At 44.7% G+C, this 24581-nt stretch overlaps 1 protein-coding gene across 2 annotated transcripts; it reads right to left on the bottom strand.

Moving 5' to 3' along the window:
• Positions 1 to 7568: 7568 nt before the first annotated feature.
• LOC137309466 (ATP-dependent RNA helicase DHX33-like) lies at positions 7569 to 21797 on the bottom strand. 2 transcript variants are annotated; one of them, XM_067977667.1, is made up of 4 exons: positions 21581 to 21797; positions 18248 to 18392; positions 10376 to 10462; positions 7569 to 8788 (listed from the first exon to the last, which is right to left on the bottom strand). In XM_067977667.1, exons 3-4 carry the CDS (start codon positions 10424 to 10426, stop codon positions 8480 to 8482), a joined length of 360 nt encoding a protein of 119 aa, XP_067833768.1. In that variant the 5' UTR covers positions 10427 to 10462; positions 18248 to 18392; positions 21581 to 21797; the 3' UTR covers positions 7569 to 8479. The 2 variants fall into 2 exon arrangements, with proteins under 2 accessions (XP_067833768.1, XP_067833767.1); XM_067977666.1 differs by having other exon boundaries at positions 7589 to 8788; positions 18189 to 18392; positions 21581 to 21793.
• Positions 21798 to 24581: the final 2784 nt, after the last annotated feature.

Here is a 24581-nt window from a genome sequence, read left to right on the forward strand (position 1 = left end):
TCACTATTCGCAAGATGTTCCCTTACTGTCAGATTGTTATCTAATTTTGGTTTGTTACTCATCACTAAATCTAGTATGGCCCGTTCCCTAGTCATGTTTGTGTTTAAGCTGAATTTGTGCTTTTAACTCATTTACAGAACTGTTGTCTGGGTAACTGTCGCCACCCTGTCCCTATGTCCTGCTGGTCTTTTTCTCCCACTTTTTGACTTAGTGTGAATTTTCCCCTCCCACCCCAATCTTTCCCACTGCCCAATTTACCATTTCTGCAAGGTTCCTCTCTGGTTTAGGTGAAGGCCATTCCATCTGTACTAGTCCAAAAAGTAATCCCAGTGTCCCAGGAATCTGAAACCCTCCCTTCCACACCATCTTTCCAGCCGTGCATTGACAATCCTATTCTTTCTCTCCCTGTCTGGTCCAACGTGTGGCACTGGGGGTAATCCAAAGATTATAAATCTAGAATTTAACACCTTGAAATCCTTTTGCAGAACCTCAAATCTACTCTACGTCATTGGTCCCCAAATGAACCACGAGAAGGTTGAGAGGAGATTTGATCGAGGTGTTCAAAATCATGAAGGGTCGAGACAGAGTGGATAGAGAGAAACTGTTCCCATTGGCGGAAGGGTCAAGGACCAGAGGACACAGATTTAAAGTGATTGGCAAAAGAACCAAAGGCGACAGGAGGAAAAACTTTTTTACACAGCGAGTGGTTAGGATCTGGAATGCACTGCCTGAGGGGGTGGTGGAGGCAGATTCAATCATGGCCTTCAAAAGGGAACTGGATAAGTACTTGAAAGGAAAAAATGTGCAGGGCTACGGGGATAGGGTGGGGCAGTGGGACCAGCTGGATTTGTATGGAGCCGGCACGGACTTGATGGGCTGAATGGCCTCCTTCCATGTTGTAACCTTCTATGATTCCTGCCCTGGCCGATGGTCACCTAGTCTCCCAGACCAGCTCCCCTATTCCCAGCAATCTGTGGGATGGCCACTGTCTGGAACATCTGCTCCAGAAAACTCTCATTAAATCTTATTAAATGGCGGAACAGGCTCTAAAGGGCCAAATGGCCTATTCCCTACTCCTATCTCTTATGGTCTCTCTCCTTCCCGAGTGTTACGGAGTGTGTCCAGTCCACCCTCAACCTGTGCAAATTTCTGCTGGAGGAGTGCAATCTTCTTACACATCATACAGGTGATCCACCCGCCCAGCACCCGAGCCCAGGTATTTCACACACATCACCCAACTCTATCCTGACAAACCTCTCTCTACACATTTACACCAATTGAAATCCTTTTTTAAAATTGTTTATCGAATGGTTTGTATTTACTCACTCCATTTTATTGGCCCAGAATTTGCTCCAAAATTGACAGAGAAACAAACAAGCTCACCGTTATTTAAGGGCAAATGGAAGAGCAACTTGCAGCGAGTGTGCAGGCGCAGGCAAACCCACAAATGTGGAAGTTGCTGTACCTGATTCCCTGCTGGTTTGAAAGCTGTGCGGGAGGGACAGCTCCCTGGTGAAATGAATGGACCAGCGTGAGGTTGCTGCACTGCCCAGCTGGAAACAAACTAATCTAGAAAGAAAAAGGGACGCTCAGTTTTTTAGGTCTAAGCTAACTTTTAATGGTGTGATAAGTCTTAATGACCGCCAAACAACCTCTCTGGCACTGAAAATTAACTTTAAAAAATGTAGAGTCTCATTCTTTCCGATTTTAATTGTTGTTGGACATTTAAAAACAATTATTTTCTTTGTCTCTTTTATCTCTGTCTTTTAATTAATTATTTCTTACCCTCTCTTTATTTTGCTTTTTCTAATCGATTTTACATTGAATTTACTGTTGTAGCTTTCACTTCCTGTTTCTGACTCTGCGTGGCTTGTCAAAGATGCTTCAATCTGATTGGTTGAGGGGAAAGAGTGATCCTTTCCCCATTCACCCAGCGCACCGATCCCCGGCAGAGGACGCTGCACTTTCACCCAGCGCACCGATCCCCGGCAGAGGACGCTGCACTTTCACCCAGCGCACCGATCCCCGGCAGAGGACGCTGCACTTTCACCCAGCGCACCGATCCCCGGCAGAGGACGCTGCACTTTCACCCAGCGCACCGATCCCCGGCAGAGGACGCTGCACTTTCACCCAGCGCACCGATCCCCGGCAGAGGACGCTGTTTGGCGCTCAGAGCAAATTCCAGGCCAATATGTTTACTTACTATGTTTTGAAATTCTCGTTCTGTCCTTTCTCCTGAAGCTATTCGATAGGAAATTAGATGAATAATTACTTAAATAATTAGCTTTTTCTGGCTGCCGCTGCTCCTTGTTAGTAGGTATTTTTTGTGGTTGGGAAACAATCCAGTGATGGATTGCTGGGCTTCTACTATGAAAACGTGGTGGCTGACTGACCTGCTAACACTTCTAAGTTGGATTCCCAATGGAATGATTAATGGAATAGGATAGAATAAAGGGATGGAATGAATGATGGCATTGAATGAACTGGAACAGTAGAATGTAAGATGGAATGAGTGATGACTTGGAAGAGAATGAATGAAGGAATATGGAATGAAATAGAAGGAGTTCCTCAGGGCAGCTGCTTCATCATTAGGACAGGAGTGGGGCTGTTCGCTGGTGACTACACAATGTTCAGCCCCATTCACAATTCCTCAGATAATGAAACAGTCCGTGCCCGTATGCAGCAAGACCTGGACAACATTCAGGGACTAAGTGGCAAGTAACATTCACACCATACAAGTTCCAGTCAATAATATTCACCTGCATTACCATCGCCGAATCCCCCACTAACAACATCCAGAGGGTCACCATTGACCAGATGCTCAACTGGACCAGCCACTCTGACCGCTGTGGCCACTAGCGGTCAGAGCCTGGGTATTCTGTGGCGAGTGTTTCACCTCCTGACTCCCCAAAGCCTCTCCACCACCTATAAGGCACAAGTCAGGAGTGTGATGGAATACTCTCCACTTGCCTGGATTGGTGTAGTTGCAATGACATTGAAGAAGCTCTACACCATCCAGGACAAAGCAGTCCGCTCAATCGGCAGCCCATCGACCACCTTAAACATTCACTCCTTTCACCACCGGCGCACTGTGGCTGCAGTGTGTACCATCCACAAGATGCACTGCAGCAACTCACCAAGGCTTCTTCGACACCACCTCCCAACTGTAAAACAACCGTTCACCACTACTCTCTGCTTTCTGTCCTTTAGCCAATTTTCTATCCATGCTGCTACTGTCCCTTTAATCCCATGGGCTTTAATTTCACTAACAAGACTATTATGCGGTACTTTATCAAATGCCTTTTGAAAATCCATGTATACATCAACTGCACTACCCTCATCAACCCTCCATTACTTAAGTTAGTCAAACATGATTTTCCTTTAATAAATCAGTGCTGACTTTCATTTATTAGCCCAGACTTTTCTAAGTGCCAGTTTATTTTGTCCCGGATTATTGTCTCTAAAAGTTTCCCCACCACCGACATTAGCCTGACTGGCCTGTAATTGCCGGGTTTATCCCTCTCCCCTTTTTTGAACAGGGTGTAACATTTGTAATCCTCCAGACCTCCGGCACCATCTCCATATCTGAGGAGGATTGGAAGATTGTGGTCAGAGCCTCCGCAATTTCCACCTTTACTTCCCTCAGTAACCGAAGATGCATCCCATCCGGACCGGGTGACTTTTCTGCTTTGAGTACTGCCAATCTTCTCAGTACCTCCTCTTTATCTATTTTTATCCTATCCAATATCACTACTACCTCCTCCTCAAAATAACATTGAAATAAAATAAATGCAATGAAGCTAATGAATGAAATGGATCATTAAATCAATAAAATGAAAAGAAAATAACAGGAAGTGAATCAAATAAATGAAATCAAATGAATCACATCAACAAAAATAAATTCAGTGAATAAAGGAAACAAATGAATGGAATGAAATGAAAACAATGATGAAATAAAACAAACAAAATGAATCAAATGATTGATTTGAATTAATGAATGAAATGGATATCAAATCAATGGAGGAATGAAACAAATCATATCAAGTCAATGGAGTTAATGAAATTAATGGAATGAAACAAAGTTAATCGAATAACAATACAATATTGCACTGAATCACACACTAGTGTAGTGGTTGTTACTGGACCAGTAATTCAGAGAACGTGAGTTCAAATCCAACCATTGCAGTTTGAGAATTTGAATTTAGTTTTTTTTTATATCTGGAAATAAAATGCCGGAATCAGCCTGCCTTATTTGTGACTCCAGTCCCACACTAATGTGGTCGACTCTGAAGTGGCCTAGCAAGCCACTCAGTTGTATTTAAACCTCAGCCAGGCTGATGGTTAACTTTTTTGGTTTAACCAACCCAACTTTACTTAACTGAGTTTGTAGATCAGTGACACAGATGTGTTCATTCCACGTCCAACTGAAAATGGCATTACAATACTTTCACAATCAACTACAACAAAATACCCATTAAAAGCTGCATAATAATGGTTTTATATGTTCAATGTCCATATTCTCCAGGGATTTAATTTCTAGATAGGTAAATTAATTTCTTCTCCCAATGTTCTCATCTGAAGGCTTGGACTCAGAGGTGCAGTTCCACAGGTACCAGACGCTCTCTAGCACCTTCCCAAATCACCATTCTTCACGTGTGAACCTAAACTGTGATTATGACCAGGGTCCTCTCTAAATAGCCACACACACATTTTCCAGGAGTCGTTGGGTAGCAATCAGGCTGATCCTTCCCCTTCCTAGTCCAGGAGCACTCAGGCCCAATGTAGCACTATTGCTATGAAACAGTTTTAATTCTGAATTTCAATTATACTTTGCATGGACTTCAAACAAAGATCCCAAATAATCCCACAAACTTAGACAAAAATTTATTCCTCTCAGGCCACATGTTCCAATATTTACAGCTTTCAGAGAACAGATTTACAAAAATAAAATCATCAAGATTGCACAGCATAAGTTTACAAAAGTTGACACTCATGAAAATCCGAAATATTTCCATCTGGATTAATTGCACAGGATTTGTAGTGGAGTGCCTCTCGTCCAAGAGTACAGCCACTGAGGCAAACATAGTATTGGCATTTCTCCTGTCTGTACAATCATATTCCTCACTTGAAGACCACTTTTTCAGTTAATTACAGAAAAGAAAAACCTTGGGCAAAAGACTCTGGATTTATAGCTCACGTACTGAAGACACATAATGGAAAGAAATATTTGAACAACTTCAAATGCTACTAGCAATGACGATGAGTGGCCTGATAAATCCCAGATACGTTCAACTCACTTAGTGATAGTTACAAAGAAAAGAACAAAGTCAAGTTGAATCCTAATAAACCTACAGAACTTAGAGGTTTTACAAAATTCAGTTCTGTGGTACTTACATTGTGCCCTGCAAACTGATGTTGTGTTTTACAATTATAGAAATCTCAGTTATGAAAAGATTTAAAAACTCTAATAGAATATAATAATTGTAATTCAGCCTTTAGATTTGGACATAGGGAAGTGGCCTCATGCACCAACATACTTTGTTGGTAAGTGCAAGAGCATACATTCAGGAATAATAAAACTTACAGATTGTACAAAAATAGCATACTAACGGCATATAAAGAATATTTAACATTTGTATCCAAACAGGTTAAACTTTATCAGAAGTTTTGCACTAAACAAAGGCACTTCAAGGTACAACCATTACATAATGAAGCTTCTTGGTCCATTTGTAGCCAAGTGTTTGCTCCAACCCGTTTTTCTTACCTGCGATAAAGCAGGAATCATGTTGACAAATGTTTGAGAACCCACTGCCCAATGAGCCATTAGCGGCAGTATTACAACAGGGATTTCTCGGTGTATGTTGCGTGTGCTACTGTAAAAATTCACTTCTGCACAATTCAGATAGTCGTATCTGAATTCTCTAATCTGAACTTCACAGTTTCTCAATTGGTCTTAATGGTCAGAAATCCAAGGGCAGCTATCAGAAGCTGATGTGAAAATGTGACCCTAAAAGAGACAAAGTAGTTTTGGGAACCTGTACAGAAAACCCATCGACTGGGCAGAAATGGTAGAAATGACAGCACAGGAGACTATTGGGAGTACAAAGACCAGTGCAGCTCAAAGTGCAACAAAAACTCATTTATATGCTAAAAACTGGAATACATTAAAAAAAGTGTGTGTGGATAATCAAGAGTTTGAGTCCACAGGAGTGTAAATGTACAAGATGAAGACAAGAGGCTTGCAGTTTAGCACACAGGAGAGTTCCATCAACTGGCATTTAGAGAAAGGAGTTTTTACCACACCTCCCAAACCCACCACCCCTACCACCTAGAAGGCCAAGGGCTGCAGGCACATGGGAACAACACCACCTGCATGTTCCCCTCCAAGACACACACCATCCCGACTTGGAAATATATCATTGTCGCTGGGTCAAAATCCTGGAACTCCCTTCCTAACAGCACTGTGGGAGAACCTTCACCACACGGACTGCAGCGGTTCAAGAAGGCGGCTCACCACCACCTTCTCAAGGGCAATTAGGGATGGGCAATAAATGCTGGCCTCACCAGTGATGCCCACATCCCATGAATTTTAAAAATGCTGCAATTCTAGGACCCTGGACAGTACCAGTCCTGCTGTGAAGTCTGCTAGATGAAGAATGCGCTGTGAAAAGCAGACAGTGAGGTCAGAAAATATCACATTTTAGAGATTTTTGTTGTGACAGTTAACTCTTTGCAAACTAGGAAAAAAGCTCAGTTAAGGTTCGCACTCCATCAACACCACTCTCGCTGACCTGCACTGACCATATGCTCCACAGAAACCACCTGAGCACAGGATCGAGTTTGCTGCAATTCCCCAAGCAGTTCACAGGCTCATACATGAAGAGGCACTTCAGCGAATGGCAAAAGAATCAAAACCTTCACACGGAGAACAATGGTAGTAAAAGGAAACAAACATGTTCTTTTAAAAACTGAGTTTAACATGGTGCACCAGAGATGTTCCAGTTTGGACAGGCTAGTAATAATTTCATTGAATTTATCTTTTTAAGAACTTAATAAAATCCCCCATGAGAAATCTTGCCTGAATCACTGATGGACTAGAAACTAGAGAATAAACTGGTGATGTGCGTGGCTCCTTAAAAAATCTAGAGGAAGGAGGAAGCCTCCGAAAGCTTGTAGATTTCAAATAAAAATCATTGGACTATAACTTGGTGTTGTAAAATTGTTTACAATTGTCACCCAAATGGCCACTGTCCATGTGTGACCCTTGACCCTGGGAGCCAGCAGGTTACCTGACCAAGCACGCACGCACGCACGCGCGCGCACACAGGCTCGCACGCACGCGCGCGCACACAGGCTCGCACGCACGCGCGCGCACACAGGCTCGCACGCACGCGCGCGCACACAGGCTCGCACGCACGCGCGCGCACACAGGCTCGCACGCACGCGCGCGCACACAGGCTCGCACGCGCGCGCGCGCACACAGGCTCGCACGCGCGCGCGCGCACACAGGCTCGCACGCACGCGCGCGCACACAGGCTCGCACGCACGCGCGCGCACACAGGCTCGCACGCACGCGCGCGCACACAGGCTCGCACGCACGCGCGCGCACACAGGCTCGCACGCACGCGCGCACACACACAGGCTCGCACGCACGCGCGCACACACACAGGCTCGCACGCACGCGCGCACACACACAGGCTCGCACGCACGCGCGCACACACACAGGCTCGCACGCACGCGCGCACACACACAGGCTCGCACGCACGCGCGCACACACACAGGCTCGCACGCACGCGCGCACACACACAGGCTCGCACGCACGCGCGCACACACACAGGCTCGCACGCACGCGCGCACACACACAGGCTCGCACGCACGCGCGCACACACAGGCTCGCACGCACGCGCGCACACACAGGCTCGCACGCACGCGCGCACACACAGGCTCGCACGCACGCGCGCACACACAGGCTCGCACGCACGCGCGCACACACAGGCTCGCACGCACGCGCGCACACACAGGCTCGCACGCACGCGCGCACACACAGGCTCGCACGCACGCGCACACACAGGCTCGCACACAAATCTAAAGCTGGTTATATCCCTTCTAGCTGATCCTTAAAAGTGGTTCTGATGCCAAGGCTCCGTTCCATGGCTCCACAGTGGAGTAACTGGCTGTAGCAACATTCAGTGCACAAATGGTCAGTTAGTGTCCCTGGTCAATGCACTGCCTCTACTGATGCTATTTCAGTTATGTGTGGCTGTTATCTACTACTAGAAATCTGTATCAGAAAATCCCATTGATGCATTATATTGTATTGGTTCATATATGCACCATTTTGCAAGGAATAAACTTATTAAAAAGGCAGATTGCTCAGCACAAAATCTGGTGGTTATTTGTCTTCTAAAAACCCACGCTGTTCATCTCTACAACAGATATGTTCGAAGCAGTCACTGCACTTGGGGCCATCTCAGATGCATTAGCTTTTTATTCCTTTCAACTTTCTGCCAAAGTATTCCGGGGCTGCCTCATAAAGCCACTCAGCATCCACCACACACAAGTCCCGCATGTAACACTTGGAGGTGTGGAGTAGCTCATTGTACAAGACGTAGGAAGGTTTGCAGTGGAAGAGGACTGAGGAGGGATGGATAGCCACAGGCTGCCGAGAGTCCAGGGTCGCATAGCTCCCATCCGGCTGCAGCTCGGCAGCGTTCAGAAACAAAGTGTACGCTAAGCACCGCCGGATATTGCCCGTGTCCGAACGAGAAGACTCCAAACGAACTCCGAACTAAAATAAAAACAAATTCAAATCACACCACCACAAAATGTACTTTTAATCTGAATTCTGAATCGAAGTTAAACAGCTCCGCTGTGCAGTGCAGTAACTAGTCAGAAAGGCCAGGAACAGCCCGGTTTGCACTGGGTTACCAGCTCTCAGCTTGATGGAAGTAGGACTGTGACAATTGACTTGCAGCAGCGCTGGGCAGCAAAGAAAACAAGCAGGCTACCTGGTCCTGATCACTGTCCAGTGGATACTGCTGGAATGTCAGGCGAGAGCAGAATGTGATGCCCTCTTTGCTTGAATAACCTGCCAACATTTACTGAGCTCACTCCTGAAGAATGGCTGCCTGGAATGACGTGCACATAGGGAATCACTCCCAAGAATGAGTCATTCCCTTCAGGAAAACAGAGTAACTGGGACAGTAGCTGAGGATTTCCTGTGATTTAAGATATCTCACAGGCTCTTCAGATGGCCCTAGGAAAGATGGCCAAAACAAACCATTTTTAAAATCATTTGTTTTAACAACATGAAAACAGTGGCAAAACTAGGCAAGTGCTCAGTATCAGAATCATAGAATCGACAGCACAGAAACAGGCCATTTGGCCCAACAGGTCTGTACTTATGCTCCACACAAGCCTCCTCCCACCCTAATTCATCTCACCCTATCAACATATCCTTCTATTCCTTTCTCCCTCATGTGTTTATCCAGCTTCCCCTTAAATACATCTGTACTAGTCGCCTCAACTACTCCTTGTGGGAGTGAGTTCCACATTCTAACCACTCTCTGGGTGAAGAAGTTTCTCCTGAATTCCTCACTGGATTTATTAGTGACTATCTTATATTTATGACCTCTAGTTTTTATCTCCCCAACAACTGGAAACATCTTCTCTACGTCTACCCTATCAAACCCTTTCATAATCTTAAAGACCTCTATCAGGTCACCCCTCAGTCTTCTCTTTTCTAGAGAAAAGAGCCCCAGCCTGTTCAATCTTTCCTGATAGGTAGAACCTCTCAGTTCTGGTATCATCCTAGTAATTTTTTTTTGCACCTTCTCCAGTGCCTCTATATCCTTTTACAGTATGCAGACCAGAACTATACACAGTACTCCAAGTCTAACCAAGGTTCTATTCAAGATTAACATACCTTCCCTGCTTTTCAATTCCATTCCTCGAGAAATAAAGAAACCAAACAAAGCATTGGTATTCATGGTCTTATTAACCTGCGTCGCTACTTTTAGTGATTTCTGTACCTGTACCCCCAGATCCCTCTGCTCCTCTACCCCATCTAGACTATTATTTTCCAAGCAGTGTGTGGCCTCCTTATTCTTCCTACCAAAATGCCACCTCACACTTATCTATATTGAAATTAATTTGCCATTTACACGCTCATTCTACCAATTACTTCAGTCATGCTGTGTCCGATGAGGTGCCCAGCAGTGACCAAGCACTCCCACACTCTGTGGGGAAGAATCACGCTGGCCAGCTGCTTTCAGCTTCCTTGTGCCCAAGAGAAAACTGGCACTGACAGAAACCCGGGGTCAATTCACCCGTCCACCACTGGAAATACATGGCTTCGTGAGAAATACACCTTTACCTTTGCGCAGAGGTCCCGCAGCTGACGTCTAACTTCTGCCACCATCGTCATGTTTCGGCTATTCACAAAGTTCTCTCTGCACCATTCCTGAGGAGCAGACATTGGACAAAACAAACATGCAACATTATAGAAATATTTGGAATGTGTTGGGCACTATTGTAACCTAACACCAATATTTAAAACCTGATGCTTTAGGCCGTTAGCATCAAACAGTCACATATATTGATCACTGACATTAATTAGGAAACTCAAACCTATTTTCTCACATGACAAGTTCTTCCAATCATGTTACAGTCTAGACTATAAATATTAAACAGGATATGAATCGGGAGAGGGATTGACAATTGATGTTACACAGGCTGCAAATGTGCTAAATAATTTTTTGCCTCAGGTTTTACCAAGGAGGAGACAGTAACTTATTCGATCTGGAAAGGGAACCAGAGAGTGTTGCAGAGATAACTTGTGACACTATTCACATTACTGAACAGCTATGTGAACTGAAGGTGAATAAATCTCGGGCCAGAAAAGGTACATTCAAGGATTCTTAAGGAACTAAGGGAGGAAATTACAGGAACTCTGGCACAAATCTTCCAGAAATCACTGAATATTGGAGAGGTGCCTGGGGACTGGAGAAAGGCAGATGTTGCTCCTATTTTTAAAAATGGTAGCAAAACTGACCCAGGAAACTACAGACCAGTGAGTTTAATGTACACTGTGGGTAAAGTTATGGAAACCCTTATTAATGATAAGATCAGGGAGCATCTGGATAGAAATAAAATCATAACAGATAGTCAATATGGGTTCTTGCCAATCTAAATGATTGGTTTTCTCTGAGGGTGGAACAAAGGGAGCTTGATGGGGTACGGCAGTGGAAGTGGTTTACTTGGATTTCAGTAAGGTGTTTGATACAGTTCCTCTGGAAAGGCTGGTACTGAAAATAAAGAAAGTGGGAATCAGTGGAAATATTTTACAACGGATACGCAATTTATTGACTGATAGAACCCGGGGCTGGAGATACAGGGATTGTCACCAGCCGGGAGAATTGTACCAGTCGGGTCCCACAGGGGTCTGTTTTGGGACCTCTTTTGTTTAATATCTTTATAAATGATCTGGGGCTGGGAGTCAGAGTGGCTAAATTTGGAGATGATAGAAAGCAAATGAAGGTGGTGAACTCCAGAGCTGAACGGGAGGATTGGAATATACTTGGGAATTGGACTGACAGGTGGCAGATGAAATTCAGTGTAGAGAAATGCAAAGTACTTCACAAGGGGACAAAAGTACAGGAAGGGATTATTACCGAAATGGAAAGAAAATATTACATAGAATGTACAGCACAGAAACAGGCCATTCGGCCCAACTGGTCTATGCCGGTGTTTATGCTCCACACGAGCCTCCTCCCTCCCTACTTCATCTCACCCTATCAGCATATCCTTCTATTCCTTTCTCCCTCATGTGTTTATCCAATAGTGTGTATGGAAAATGAGAGGTATCTGGAGGTCCTGACTGACAATAAATTGAAGCTATCGCAACAATGCTCAGTGGCAGTGAGTAATGCAAATCAGATGTTAGGATGTGTTAAATGGTCAATATTGAGCCAAAAGAGTGAGGCAAGCCTGTCACTTTATAAATCAATGATGCAACTGCACTTAGAAAACAGAGTAGAGTCCTGGTCACCACAGCACAAAGAGGATATTGCAGCTGATGAAAGGCTACAGAAGAGAGCAACCAGGCCATTGAGGGGACAGAGGGATTGGATTATGAGGAGCGAGAGAGAGTCGGGATAAAAGGGTCATTCTCAGGATGGCAATCTGTAACTAGTGGGGTGCCACAGGGCTCAGTGCTGGAGCTTTAATTATTTACAATCTATATCAATGACTTGGATGAAGGAAGTGAATGTACTGTGGCCAAATTTGCTGGAAAAGCAAGTTGTGAGGAGGACACAAAGTGTCTGCAGAGGGATATAGATAGGTTAAGTGAGTGGGCAAAAATTTGGCAGATGGAGTATAATGTGGGAAAATGTGAAGTCATCCACTTTGGTAGGAAGAATAAAAAAACAAAATATTATATAAATGGAGAAAGACTACAGAATGCTGCGGTACAGAGGGATTTGGGTGTCCGCTTACGCGAAACACAAAGAGTTAGCATACAGGTGCAGCAGGTAATTGAGAAGGAAAATGGAATATTGGTCTTTATTTCTAGGGGGATGGAGTGTAAAAGCAGGGAAGTCTTGCTACAACTGTACAGGGTGCTGGTGAGACCACACCTGGAGTACTGTGTACAGTTTTGGTCACCTTATTTAAGGAAGGATATACTTGCATTGGAGATGGTTCAGAGAAGGTTCACTGGGTTGATTCCGGGTATGGAAGGGTTTTCTTACGAGGAAAGATTGAGCAGGTTGGGCCTATACTCACTGGAGTTTAGAAGAATGAGAGGAGATCTTATTGAAACATATAAGATTATGAGGGGACTTGATAGGGTAAATGCTGAGATGATGTTTCCCCTCATAGGGGAATCTGGAACTAGGGGCATAGTCTCAGAATAAGGGGTCACCCATTTAAGACAGATGAGAAGAAATTTCTTCCCTCAGAGGGTTGTGAACCTTTGGAATTTTTTGCCTACCCAAAGAGGCTGAGTCATTGAATATATTCAAGGTTGAGTTAGACAAATTTTTGATCAGCAAGGGAGTCAAAGGTTATGGGAAACATGCGGGAAAGTGGAGTTGAGGCCAGAATCAGATCAGCCATGATCTCATTGAATGGTGGAGCAGGCTCGAAGGGCCAAATGGCCTAATCCTATCTCTTATGATTATGTAAATTGGGCATGTTCTCACTGGAAGAGAGAAGGTTGAGAGGTGATCTGATTGCTACTTTCAGGATTCTAAAGGGACCAGATAATGTCGACCATGACAAGCTGTTTCACCTTATCCAGAACAGTAGAACCAGAGGACACAGCCTGTGCTTGAAGGGGGGGAAATTCAAAACTAATCTGTGCAAATATTACTTCGGTGGTCAATCCATGGAATAGGCTCCCTAGGGAGATGGTGGAAGCAGACAGACGGGGCGCAGATGCGAGGCAGTCTAAGATGAGTTTAAAGTGCATGTGTATAAATGCATGCAGCGTGGTAAATGAGGTTGGTGAGCTGCAGGCTCAAGTCGTCACATGGGACTACGATATAGTGGCAATAACAGAGACCTGGCTCAAAGAAGGGGAGGATTGGGTAGTAATATGTTTCTGGCAACCAGGTTTTCAGGGAAGATAGGGAATGAAAGAAAGGAGGGGGTGGCAGTATTGATCAAAGAAACTATTATAGCACTGGAAAGGGAGGGGTCAAAGACAGAATGTATTTGGTAAGAATTAAGGAACAATAGAGGAGATATTACACTACTGGGTGTATACTATAGGCTACCTAGGAAGGAGATAGAGGAGCAAATTTGCAGGCAAGTGACAGAAAAATGCAAGAACTATAGAGTAGTGATAATGGGAGACTTCGATTAACCCAATATAGACTGAGATAGTAACAGTGTAAAGGGCAAAGAGGGGGAGGAATTCCTGAAATGTGTACAAGAGAACTTTCATAGATCAGTATGTTTCCAGCCCAACTGAGAAGGAAACAATGCTGGATCTAGTTCTGGGGAATGAAGTGTAGCATGTTTCAGTGGGGGAGCATTTGGGGAACAGTGATCATAATATCATTACATTTAGAATAGTTATGGAAAAGGACAAGGAATAATCAAATGTGAAAATACATAACTGAAGGAGGGCAAATTTCAGTGAGTTAAAAAGGGATCTTGCCCAGGTGGATTGGAATCAAAAATTGGTGGCAAAACAGTGGTTGAACAATGGGAGACCCTCAAGGAGGAGATGGTTTGGGTACAGAGTAGACACATTCCCACAAGGGGGAAAGGAAGGGCATCCAAAGCTAGAGCTCCCTGGATTACTAAAGATATAGAGATTAAAATGAAACTGTAAAAAGAGGTTTATGATGAATGTAAGGTTCATAATACTGTAAAGAATCAGGCTGAATACAGAAAGTACAGAGGAGATCAAAAAAGGGAATAAGAGGGGCAAAGAGAGAGTAAGAGAATAGATTAGCGGCTAACATAAAAGGGACATAAAACCCAAAAGTCTTTTATAAACATAAATAGTAAAAGGATAGTCAAAGAAAGGGTGGGACCGATTAGGGTCAAAAAAGATCATCTTGTGGAGGCAGACGGCATGGCTGAGGCACTAAATGAATACTTCACATCAGTCTTCACTAGAGAAGAGGATGCTGCCATTGTAGCAGTAAAGAAGGAGGTAGGAGTGATATTGGAAAGGATGAAAATAGATAAAGAGGAGGGGCTTAAAAGATTGGCAGTACTCAAAGTAGAAAAGTCACCCGGTCCGGATGGGCTACATCCTCGGTTACTGAGGGAAGGGTGGAAATTGCGGAGGCTCTGGCCACAATCTTCCAATCCTCCTTAGATATGGGGATGGTGCCGGAGGTCTGGAGGATTTCAAATGTTACACCCCTGTTCAAAAAAGGGGAGAGGGATAAACCTGGCAATTACAGGCCAGTCAGGCTAACGTCAGTGGTGGGGAAACTTTTAGAGACAATAATCCAGGACAAAATTAATTGAGACTTGGAAAAGTCTGGGCTAATAAATGAAAGTCAGCACAGATTTATTAAAGGAAAATCGTGTTTGACTAACTTGATTTGAGTTCTTTGATGAAGTAACGGAGTACGGTTGATGTTGTGTATATGGACTTTCAAAAGGCGTTTGATAAAGTATCACATAATAGACTTGTTAGCAAAATTAAAGCCCATGGGATTAAAGGGACAGTGGCAGCATGGATAGAAAATTGGCTAAGGACAGAAAGCAGAGAGTAGTGGTGAACGGTTGTTTTTCAGACTGGAGGGAGGTGCACAGTGGTGTTCCCCAGGGGTCAGTATTAGGACCACTGCTCTTTTTGATATATGTTGATGAGCTAGACTTGGGTATAGTTGGTATAATTTCTAAGTTTGCAGATGACACGAAACTTGGAAATGTGGTAAACAATGTGGATGATAGTAACAGACTTCAGGAGGACAGAGACAGACTGGTGAAATGGGCAGACACATGGCAGATGAAATTTAACGCAGAGAAGTGTGAAGTGATGCATTTTGGTAGGAAGAATGAGGAGAGGCAATATAAACTAAATGGTACAATTTTAAAGGGGGTGCAGGAACAGAGAGACCTGGGGGTGCACATACACAAATCTTTGAAGGTGGCAGGACAAGTTGACAGGCTGTTAAAAAACCATATGGGATCCTGGGCTTTATTAACAGAGACAGAGTACACAAGCAAGGAAGTTACGCTAAACCTTTATAAAACACTGGTTAGGCCTCAGCTGGAGTATTGTGTTCAATTCTGGGCACCACACTTTAGGAAGGATGTCAAGGCCTTAGAGAGGGTGCAGAAAAGATTTACTGAAATGGTACCAGGGATGAGGGACTTCAGTTATGTGGAGAGACTGGAGAAGCTGGGATTGTTCTCCTTAGAACAGAGAAGGTTAAGGGGAGATTTGATAGAGGTGTTCAAAATCATGAACTGTTTTGATAGAGTAAACAAGGAGAAACTGTTTCCAGTGGCAGAAAGGTCGGTAACCAGAGGACACAGATTTAAGGTGATCGGCAAAAGAGCCAGAGGAGACATGAGGAAACATTTTTTACGCAGCGAGTTGTAACCATCTGGAATGCACTGCCTGAAAGGGTGGTGGAAGCAGATTCAAAAGGGAATTGGATAAATATTTGAGGGGAAAAAATTTACAGGGCTATTGGGAAAGAGCAGGGCACAGCTCCTTCGAAGAGCTAGCACAGGCACGATGGGCCGAATGGCCTCCACCTGTGCTGCACTGATTAATTCAAATGTAAATTAGATAGATTTCTTTCAGAAAATAACATTTTGGGATACAGTATATGAATAATTTGAAACATGACCTGTGGTAAGTGTGCCATGCTTGGGAGGAACAGGTGACTTTGGACCTATGGTTTCCCAAAGCTCTCCACCACTGGGGGTTTTCCTCGCCTCATTTCTGGGTCTGTTGTAGACTCACTGATAGAGATTGATTGCTATGATTAGACAATAACTGCAATAACTGCATTATCGCTGTATCATGCAACTACCAGGATGGTAGGTCGTCAATCAGATGGACTGTGGTCTTTTCTTGTCCAACAATTCCTATGTTCCCAAGCACGCTTAGGAAAAAAAACGTGAAGGGGATGAAATGTATCCCAGGCTGTTAAAAGAAGCAAGGGAGGAAATAGCGGAGGCTCTGACCATCATTTTCCAATCCTCACTGGCTACAGGCATGGTGTCGCAGGATTGGAGGACTGCTAACGTCGTACCATTGTTTAAAAAGGGAGAAAGAGATAGACCGAGTAATTACAGGCCAGTCAGTCTAACCTCGGTGGTGGGCAAATTATTGGAATCAATTCTGAGGGACAGTATAACCATCATTTAGAAAGGCACAGATTAATCAAGGACAGTCAGCATGGGTTTGTTAAGGGAAGGATGTGTCTGACTAACTTGATTGAATTTTTTGAGGAGGTAACAAGGACGGTTGATGAGGGTAGTGCGTTTGATGTAGTCTACATGGATTTTAGGAAGGCTTTTGGCAAGATCCCACATGGCAGACTGGTCAAAAAAGTAAAAGCCCATGGGATCCAAGGGAATGTGGCAAATTGGATTCAAAATTGGCTCAGTGGCAGGAAGCAAAGGGTAATGGTCAACGGGTGATTTTGTGACTGGAAGGATGTTTCCAGTGGGGTTCCGCAGGGCTCAGTACTGGGTCCCTTGCTTTTTGTGGTATATATATTAATGATGTAGACTTAAATGTAGGGGGCATGATTAAGAAATTTGCAGATGATACAAAAATTGGCCATGTGGTTGATAGTGAGGAGGAAAGCTGTAGACTGCAGGAAGATATCAATGGACTGGTCAGGTGGGCAGAAAAGTGGCAAATGGAATTCAATCCAGAGAAGTGTGAGGTAATGCATTTGGGGAGGGCAAACAAGGCAAGGGAGTACACAATAAATGGGAGGATACTGAGAGGTGTAGAGGAAGTGAGGGACCTTGGAGTGCATGTCCACAGATCCCTGAAGGTAGCAGGACAGGTAGATAAGGTGGTTAAGAAGGCTTATGGAATACTTTCCTTTATTAGCCAAGGCACAGAATATAAGAGCAGGGATGTTATGCTGGAACTGTATAAAACACTAGTTAGACCACAGCTTGAGTACTACGCACAGTTCTGGTCACCACATTACAGGAAAGATGTAATTGTACTAGAGAGGGTACAGAGGAGATTTACAGGGATGTTGCCAAGACTGGAGAATTTTAGCTATGAGGAAAGATTGGACAGGCTGGGGTTGTTTTCTTTGGTATAGAGGAGGCTGAGGGGTGATTTAATTGAGGTGTATAAAATTATGAGGGGCCTAGATAGAGTGGACAGGAAGGACCTATTTCCCTCAGCAGAGGGGTCAATAACCAGGGGGCATGGATTTAATGTAATTGGTAGAAGGATTAGAGGGGAGATGAGGAAAAGTTTTTTCACCCAGAGGGTGGTGGACACCTGGAACTCACTGCCTGAAAGGGTGGTAGATGCAGAAAGCCTGATCGCATTTAAAAGGTACTTGGATGTGCACTTGAAGTGCCGTAACCTACAAGGCTACGGACCAAGAGCTGGAAAGTGGGATTAGGCTGGGTAGTTCTATTTCGACCACAGACACGATGGGTCGAATGGCCTCCTTCTGTGCCACAAATTTTCGATGTTTCTATGAAGGAATACTTTTTACCTTATGGCCTCCTACATTTTTAAAGGCATGATATATGTTAAGTAGGGTCATGTGATCACCCTCGCTGGAGATGAATTTCTTCCTCACAGAGTACACTTCATCCCGCTTAGCATGTAGATTGTAAAGGACACTGTCCACAGAAAGCAATGAAACAATAGTCAGGATCTCCTCGGTGCAGTGAAACTCCGGGGACAGCAGGAGAGTCTGTTAAAGAAAGAAAGACGTGCAGTTATATTGTGCCTCACCATGTCTCTCAGAAATATTGCAAAGCATTTCACTTACAATGAATTTCTTTGGCAGCAGCAAATTTGTGCACAGCAAGACCCTACAAACACCAATGAGATGAATAACCTCTGTGTCTGAATTTCTGGCAATGTTGGCCACAGAACTCCCTGCTCTTCTTTGAATAATGCCATGGCAGATTGAACATCCTGCCCCAGGAGCAGGCTGGTGGGGCCTCGGTTTAACATCTCATTTGAAGGATGGGTTAGATAGGCTCAGTTAAAGAGGCAGATCAGGTGGAACGACAGAACAGGGTTACAACACCAATATTCTTTTCATAAAGGAGCTACAAACTGTCCCCAATATAATCAAAAGAATATCACTGCCAATTACACAGCATAATGTTACAGTAAGTAGAGCATAGACTGAGGGTAAAGATGCTGCAGCTGGAGTCCTCTCACAGGCCACATCATGAGCACAGTGCTCAGTTATGGTCACCAGGCACAAGGAAACAACCGAGCCCTGGAAGGGGTAAGGAAAAGGTTAGAAAAACTCAGACTATTCATCCTTGAAAGAGGCAAGGAGAGCGGACCTCACATGCAAGATAATAAGCGAAATAGATCGAGTTAATGAGGAGCATTATTAAAGGGTAAACCATGACTGTAGGACAAGGGACATCAATGAAAACTAGCAAAAGACAAGTTCAGCATGGATATCTTTGCAATCTCTATAATACCACCAGGAATGGGTGCCTAGTGAAGGCAAGAATTCTGGAATTATTGAAGAGTAATTGGGCTGTAGGTTCGTATGGACGGATGGGCCAAATGGCTTCCCTCATCTGTACTTATCTTTGTGTCTGTAATTTGAATTGATATTCTGATCAGTTGGTGATTTACTTTTCACTCTGCATTGATCACTGATGCCACTGGGCTTCAAGCTTTTCTGTGCGAAGTAAATACCAGCACATTCATGGACTCCCGGTCTCAACATCCGAAAGAATGCAGAACAATGCTGTCATTGCAGAAAATGTTTTATTCGTTTGGGAATCGTGATAAGCTGAGGAAGAGTTGCCTGAACAGGCGACATTCAAGGGGATTTAGAAGGACTGACTTGTGAAATTCCACACATCCTTGCCACTAACTTTGGGAATCATTAGAAATGGGATTGGAAAATAGCAAATATAACACCAATCTTTACCAAGAGGTATGGGGACAACCCAGGAAACCAGAGGTCAGTGAGCATAACATCTGTTGTGATAAAGAAGGCAACCAGAAAGAGGGGATAATGAAATACCTAGATAGGCATGGGGCAGTTAGAGGGAGTCAGTATGGATTTATGGAAAAGGGTTGAAGGGATATGGGAACAGGGCAGCTAAGTGTGATTAGAACTATTTGCTCGCATGGAGGGTAAATGCTGACAAGGACTGGGTGGGCTGAACGGCCTGTTTCTGTGTTGCAACTTATGTGTTTCTAGAAGTAACTTCTGTGTCTTGCTTAACAAATTTACTAATAACGGATGGAATTTCTGTGTGTGTAATATTTAGATTTTAGAAGGGTTTTGATACTACTACACGTGATTGGTTCGAAAGGCAGGAAGGCGTTGAGCAAGAGGCGAATTTCTGAGGAAGACTGAAAACTGGCCAAAGAAAACAAAGGGTGGCTGTGAATGGAGTTTTGTGGACCTGGCAAGGGGTCCTGAGCAGGGTGCACCAGGAATCAGTGCTGGGGCCATTGTCCTTTTCAGGGTACAGAACTGATCTTGGAGCTGGGGACAAGAATAAAGCTGTGGGGAGGGGGAGAGAACGAGGTCACACAATTTAATCTGACCATGCACGTTCCCCTCTTCTAAGTTTGAACCCCGTGTCCCAGGGTTGTTGCATTTGGGGCAAATTATTACTGGGGTCCAATTTATCTATTCCCTTCAGGATTCTGAGCACTTGAATAATATCTCCCCTTTTTCTGGCAGTATAACAATCGCAGGCTCCTCAAGCTCTCCTCATAGCTTCGACTCGGTATCCATTTGGATTTTTAAAAAATTCATTCATGGGATGTCGGCGTCGCTGGCGACGCCAGCATTTATTGCCCATCACGATTTGCCCTTGAACCGCTGCAGTCCATGTGGTGACGGTTCTCCCACAGTGCTGTTAGGTAGGGAGTTCCAGGATTTTGACCCAGTGATAATGAAGGAATGGGGATTTATTTCCAAGTCGGGATGGTGTGTGACTTGGAGGGGAACGTGCAAGTGGTGTTGTTCCCATGTGCCTGCTGCCCTTGTCCTTCTAGGTGGTAGAGGTCGCGGGTTTGGGAGGTGCTGTCGAAGAAGCCTTGGCGAGTTGCTGTAGTGCATCCTGTGGATGGTACACACTGCAGCCACAGTGCGCCGGTGATGAAGGGAGTGAATGTTTAGGGTGGTGGATGGGGTACCAATCAAGCGGGCTGCTTTGTCCTGGATGGTGTCAAGCTTCTTGTGTTGTTGGAGCTGCACCAATCCAGGCAAGTGGAAAGTATTCCATCACACACCTGACTTGTGCCTTGTAGATGGTGGAAAGGCTTTGGGGAGTCAGGAGGTGAGTCACTACCACAGAATGCCAAGCCTCTGACCTGCTCTTGTAGCCACAGTATTTATGTGGCTGGTCCAGTTAAATTTCTGGTCAATGGTGACCCCCAGGATGGTGATGGTGGGGGATTTGGCGATGGTAATACCATTAAGGGGAGGTGGTTAGACTCTCTCTTGTTGGAGATGGTCATTGCCTGGCACATGTCTGGCGTGAATGTTACTTGCCACTTATGAGCCCAAGCCTGGATGTTGTCCAGGTCTTGCTGCATGCGGGCACAGACTGCTTCATTATCTGAGGGGTTGCGAATGGAACTGAACACTGTGCAATCGTCAGCGAACATCCCCATTTCTGACCTTATGATGGAGGGAAGGTCATTGATGAAGCAGCTGAAGATGGTTAGGCCTAGGACACTGCCCTGAGGAACTCCTGCAGCAATGTCCTGGGGCTGAGATGATTGGCCTCCAACAACCACTACCATCTTCCTTTGTGCTAGGTATGACTCCAGCCACAGGAGAGTTTTCCCCCTGATTCCCATTGACTTCAATTTTACTAGGGCTCCTTGGTGCCTCACTCAGTCAAATGCTGCCTTGATGTCAAGGACAGTCACTCTCACCTCTGGAATTCAGCTCTTTCGTCCATGTTTGGTCCAAGGCTGTAATGAGGTCTGGAGCCAAGTGGTCCTGGCAGAACCCAAACAGAGCATCGGTGAGCAGGTTATTGGTGAGTAAGTGCCGCTTGATAGCACTGTCAACGACACCTTCCATTACTTTGCTGACGATTGAGAGTAGACTGATGGGGCGGTAATTGGCTGGATTGGATTTGTCCTGCTTTTTGTGGACAGGACATACCTGGGCAATTTTCCACATTGTCGGGTAGATGCCAGTGTTGTAACTGAACTGGAACAGCTTGGCTAGAGGTGCGGCTAGTTTTGGAGCACAAGTCTTCAGCACTACAGCCGGGATGTTGTCGGGGCCCATAGCCTTTGCTGTATCCAGTGCACTCAGGCATTTCTTGATATCACCTGGACTGAATCGAATTAGCTGAAGACTGGCTTCTGTGATGGTGGGGATATCAGGAGGAGGCCGAGATGGATCATCCACTCGACACTTCTGGCTGAAGATGGTTGCAAACGCTTCAGCCTTGTCTTTTGCACTCACGTGCTGGACTCCGCCATCAGGTGATGTTCATGGAGCGTCCTCCTCCGGTTTTTTGGCACTGTCTGGATATCTTGATGCACCAAATACAAAGAGATCTGGATAGTTTGAGATGATGAGTTGATAAATGTTAAGTGACAACTGTTGTGGACAAATGCAAGATAGTGTGATGTGGGGAAGGGAAATAAAGAGTGAGAATGTGAACTAAATGCCTCTCGGCCACAGGGCACATTATAGAATAAAGTCTTCAATCTGAAACCTTAACTCTGTTTCCTTCTCCACAGATGCTGCCTGACCTGCTGAGTGTTTCCAGCATTTTCTGTTTTTATTTATCATAGAAGAGGGATCTGGGAGTATTGGAGGCAGCTCACTGAAACCAACAGTGCAGTGTGCGGCAGCAGTAAGGAAAGTGAACCGCCTCTTGGGACACATGGTCAGAGGGACAGAGCACAAACTCCAGGCCCTGGTACGGCCACACCTGGAGCACTGTGTACAGTACTGATCACCATACGACGCCAGCATATCCAAGCACTGCAGAAAAGGGCAAACCGAACTCATACTGACTTCAGGCATTTGAGCTGTGGAGAGGGTGAAGAGCCCGGGATTGGTTACTGTGGGCAGGGGAGCCCGGGATTGGTTACTGTGGGCAGGGGAGCCCGGGATTGGTTACTGTGGGCAGGGGAGCCCGGGATTGGTTACTGTGGGCAGGGGAGCCCGGGATTGGTTACTGTGGGCAGGGGAGCCCGGGATTGGTTACTGTGGGCAGGGGAGCCCGGGATTGGTTACTGTGGGCAGGGGAGCCCGGGATTGGTTACTGTGGGGAAGAGAAAGATCAGGGAGAGATTATTTTTGAGTATCATAATATGATTACGTTTAGAATAGTCATGGAAAAGGACAAGGAACAATCAAATGTGAAAATACTTCACTGGAGGAGGTGCTGGCTCAGGTGGATTGGAATTAAAGATTGTCAGGTAAAAGAGTAAATGAGTAATCTCCTTCAAAGAGGAGATAGTCCGGGTACAGAGTAGACACATTCCAACGAGGGGAAAGGAAGGGCATCCAGAGCTAGAGCTCCCTGGATGACCAAAGGTATAGAGATTAAAATGGAACAGTAAAAATGAGGCTTAAGATAAATGTTAAGCTCATAATACAGTAGAGAACCAGACTGAATACAGAGAGTACACGGGAGAACTGAAAAAGGAAATAAGAGGGGCAGTGAGAGAGTTTGAGAAAAGATTAGCAGGTAACATAAAAGGGAACACTAAAGTCTTTTATAAACATATAAATAATAAAAGTCAATAATAATTTTTAAAAAGTCAAAGGAAGGGTGGGGCTGATTAGGGGTCAGAAAGGAGATGATCTTTTGATGGAAATTGCAGAGGTTCTGGCCACAATCTTCCAATCCTCCTGAGATATGGGTGTGGTGCTCAAGTACTGGAGGATTGTAAATGTTACACCTGTGTTCAAAAAAGGAGAGAGGGATAAACCAGGTAACTCCAGGTCAGTCAGCCAAACTTCGGTGGAGGAGAAACTTTGAGACACAATAATCCGGGGCAAAATTAATTGGCACTTGGAAAAACATGGTTTAATAATAGACAGCAAGCACAGATTTGTTAAAGGAAAATCATGTCCGACTAACTTGATTTGAGCTCTTTGATGAAGTAACGGAGAGGGTTGATGAAGGTAGTGCAGTTGATGTTGTGTATATGGACTTTCAAAAGACATTTAACATAGTAAGACATAATAGACTCATTAGCAAAATTAAAGCCCATTGGATTAAAGGGACAGTGGCAGCATGGATACAAAATTGGCTGAAGGACAGAAAGCAGAGAGTAGTGGTGAACGGTTGTTTTTCAGACTGGAGGGAAGTATACAGTGGTGTTCCTCAGGGGTCAGTATTAGGACTGCTGCTCCTTTCGATATATATCAATGACCTGGACTTGGGTATAATTTCAAAGTTCGCAGATAACAAAACTTTGAAATGTAGTAAAGAACGTGAATGATAGTAACTGACTGGAGGACACAGACAGACTGGTGGACACAGACAGACTGGTGAAATGGGCAGACACACGGCAGATGAAATTTAACGCAGAGAAGTGTGAAGTGATACATTTTGATAGGAAGAATGAGGAGAGGCAATATAAACTAAATGGTACAATTTTAAATGGGGTGCAGGAACAGAGACACCTGGGGGTGCACATACACAAATCTTTGAAGGTACCAGGACAAGTTGAGAGGCTGTTAAAAAATATGGGATCCTGGGCTTTATTAATAGAGACATTGAGTACAAAAGCAAGGAAGTTATGCTAAACCTTTATAAAACACTGGTGAGGCCTCAGCTGGAGTATTGTGTTCAATTCTGGGCACCACACTTTAGGAAGGATGTCAAGGCCTTAGAGAGGGTGCAGAGGAGATTTACTAGAATGGTACCAGGGATGAGGGACTTCAGTTATGTGGAGA

This window comes from Heptranchias perlo, unplaced genomic scaffold (assembly GCF_035084215.1).
Source record: "Heptranchias perlo isolate sHepPer1 unplaced genomic scaffold, sHepPer1.hap1 HAP1_SCAFFOLD_1645, whole genome shotgun sequence".
NCBI classification, from domain to species: Eukaryota; Metazoa; Chordata; class Chondrichthyes; order Hexanchiformes; family Hexanchidae; genus Heptranchias; species Heptranchias perlo.

What these genes read in the sequence shown, in the direction of transcription:
- LOC137309466 (XM_067977666.1), bottom strand. Translation starts at nt 18,239, where the DNA reads ATGACCCTACTTAACATATATCATGCCTTTAAAAATGTAGGAGGCCAT. An exon ending in AAAATGTAGGAGGCCATAAG is followed by an intron (nt 10,463 to 18,188) that starts GTAAAAAGTATT and finishes TCTGCTCCTCAG; the next exon opens with GAATGGTGCAGAGAGAACTT. An exon ending in TGCGGGACCTCTGCGCAAAG is followed by an intron (nt 8,789 to 10,375) that starts GTAAAGGTGTAT and finishes TTTTTATTTTAG; the next exon opens with TTCGGAGTTCGTTTGGAGTC.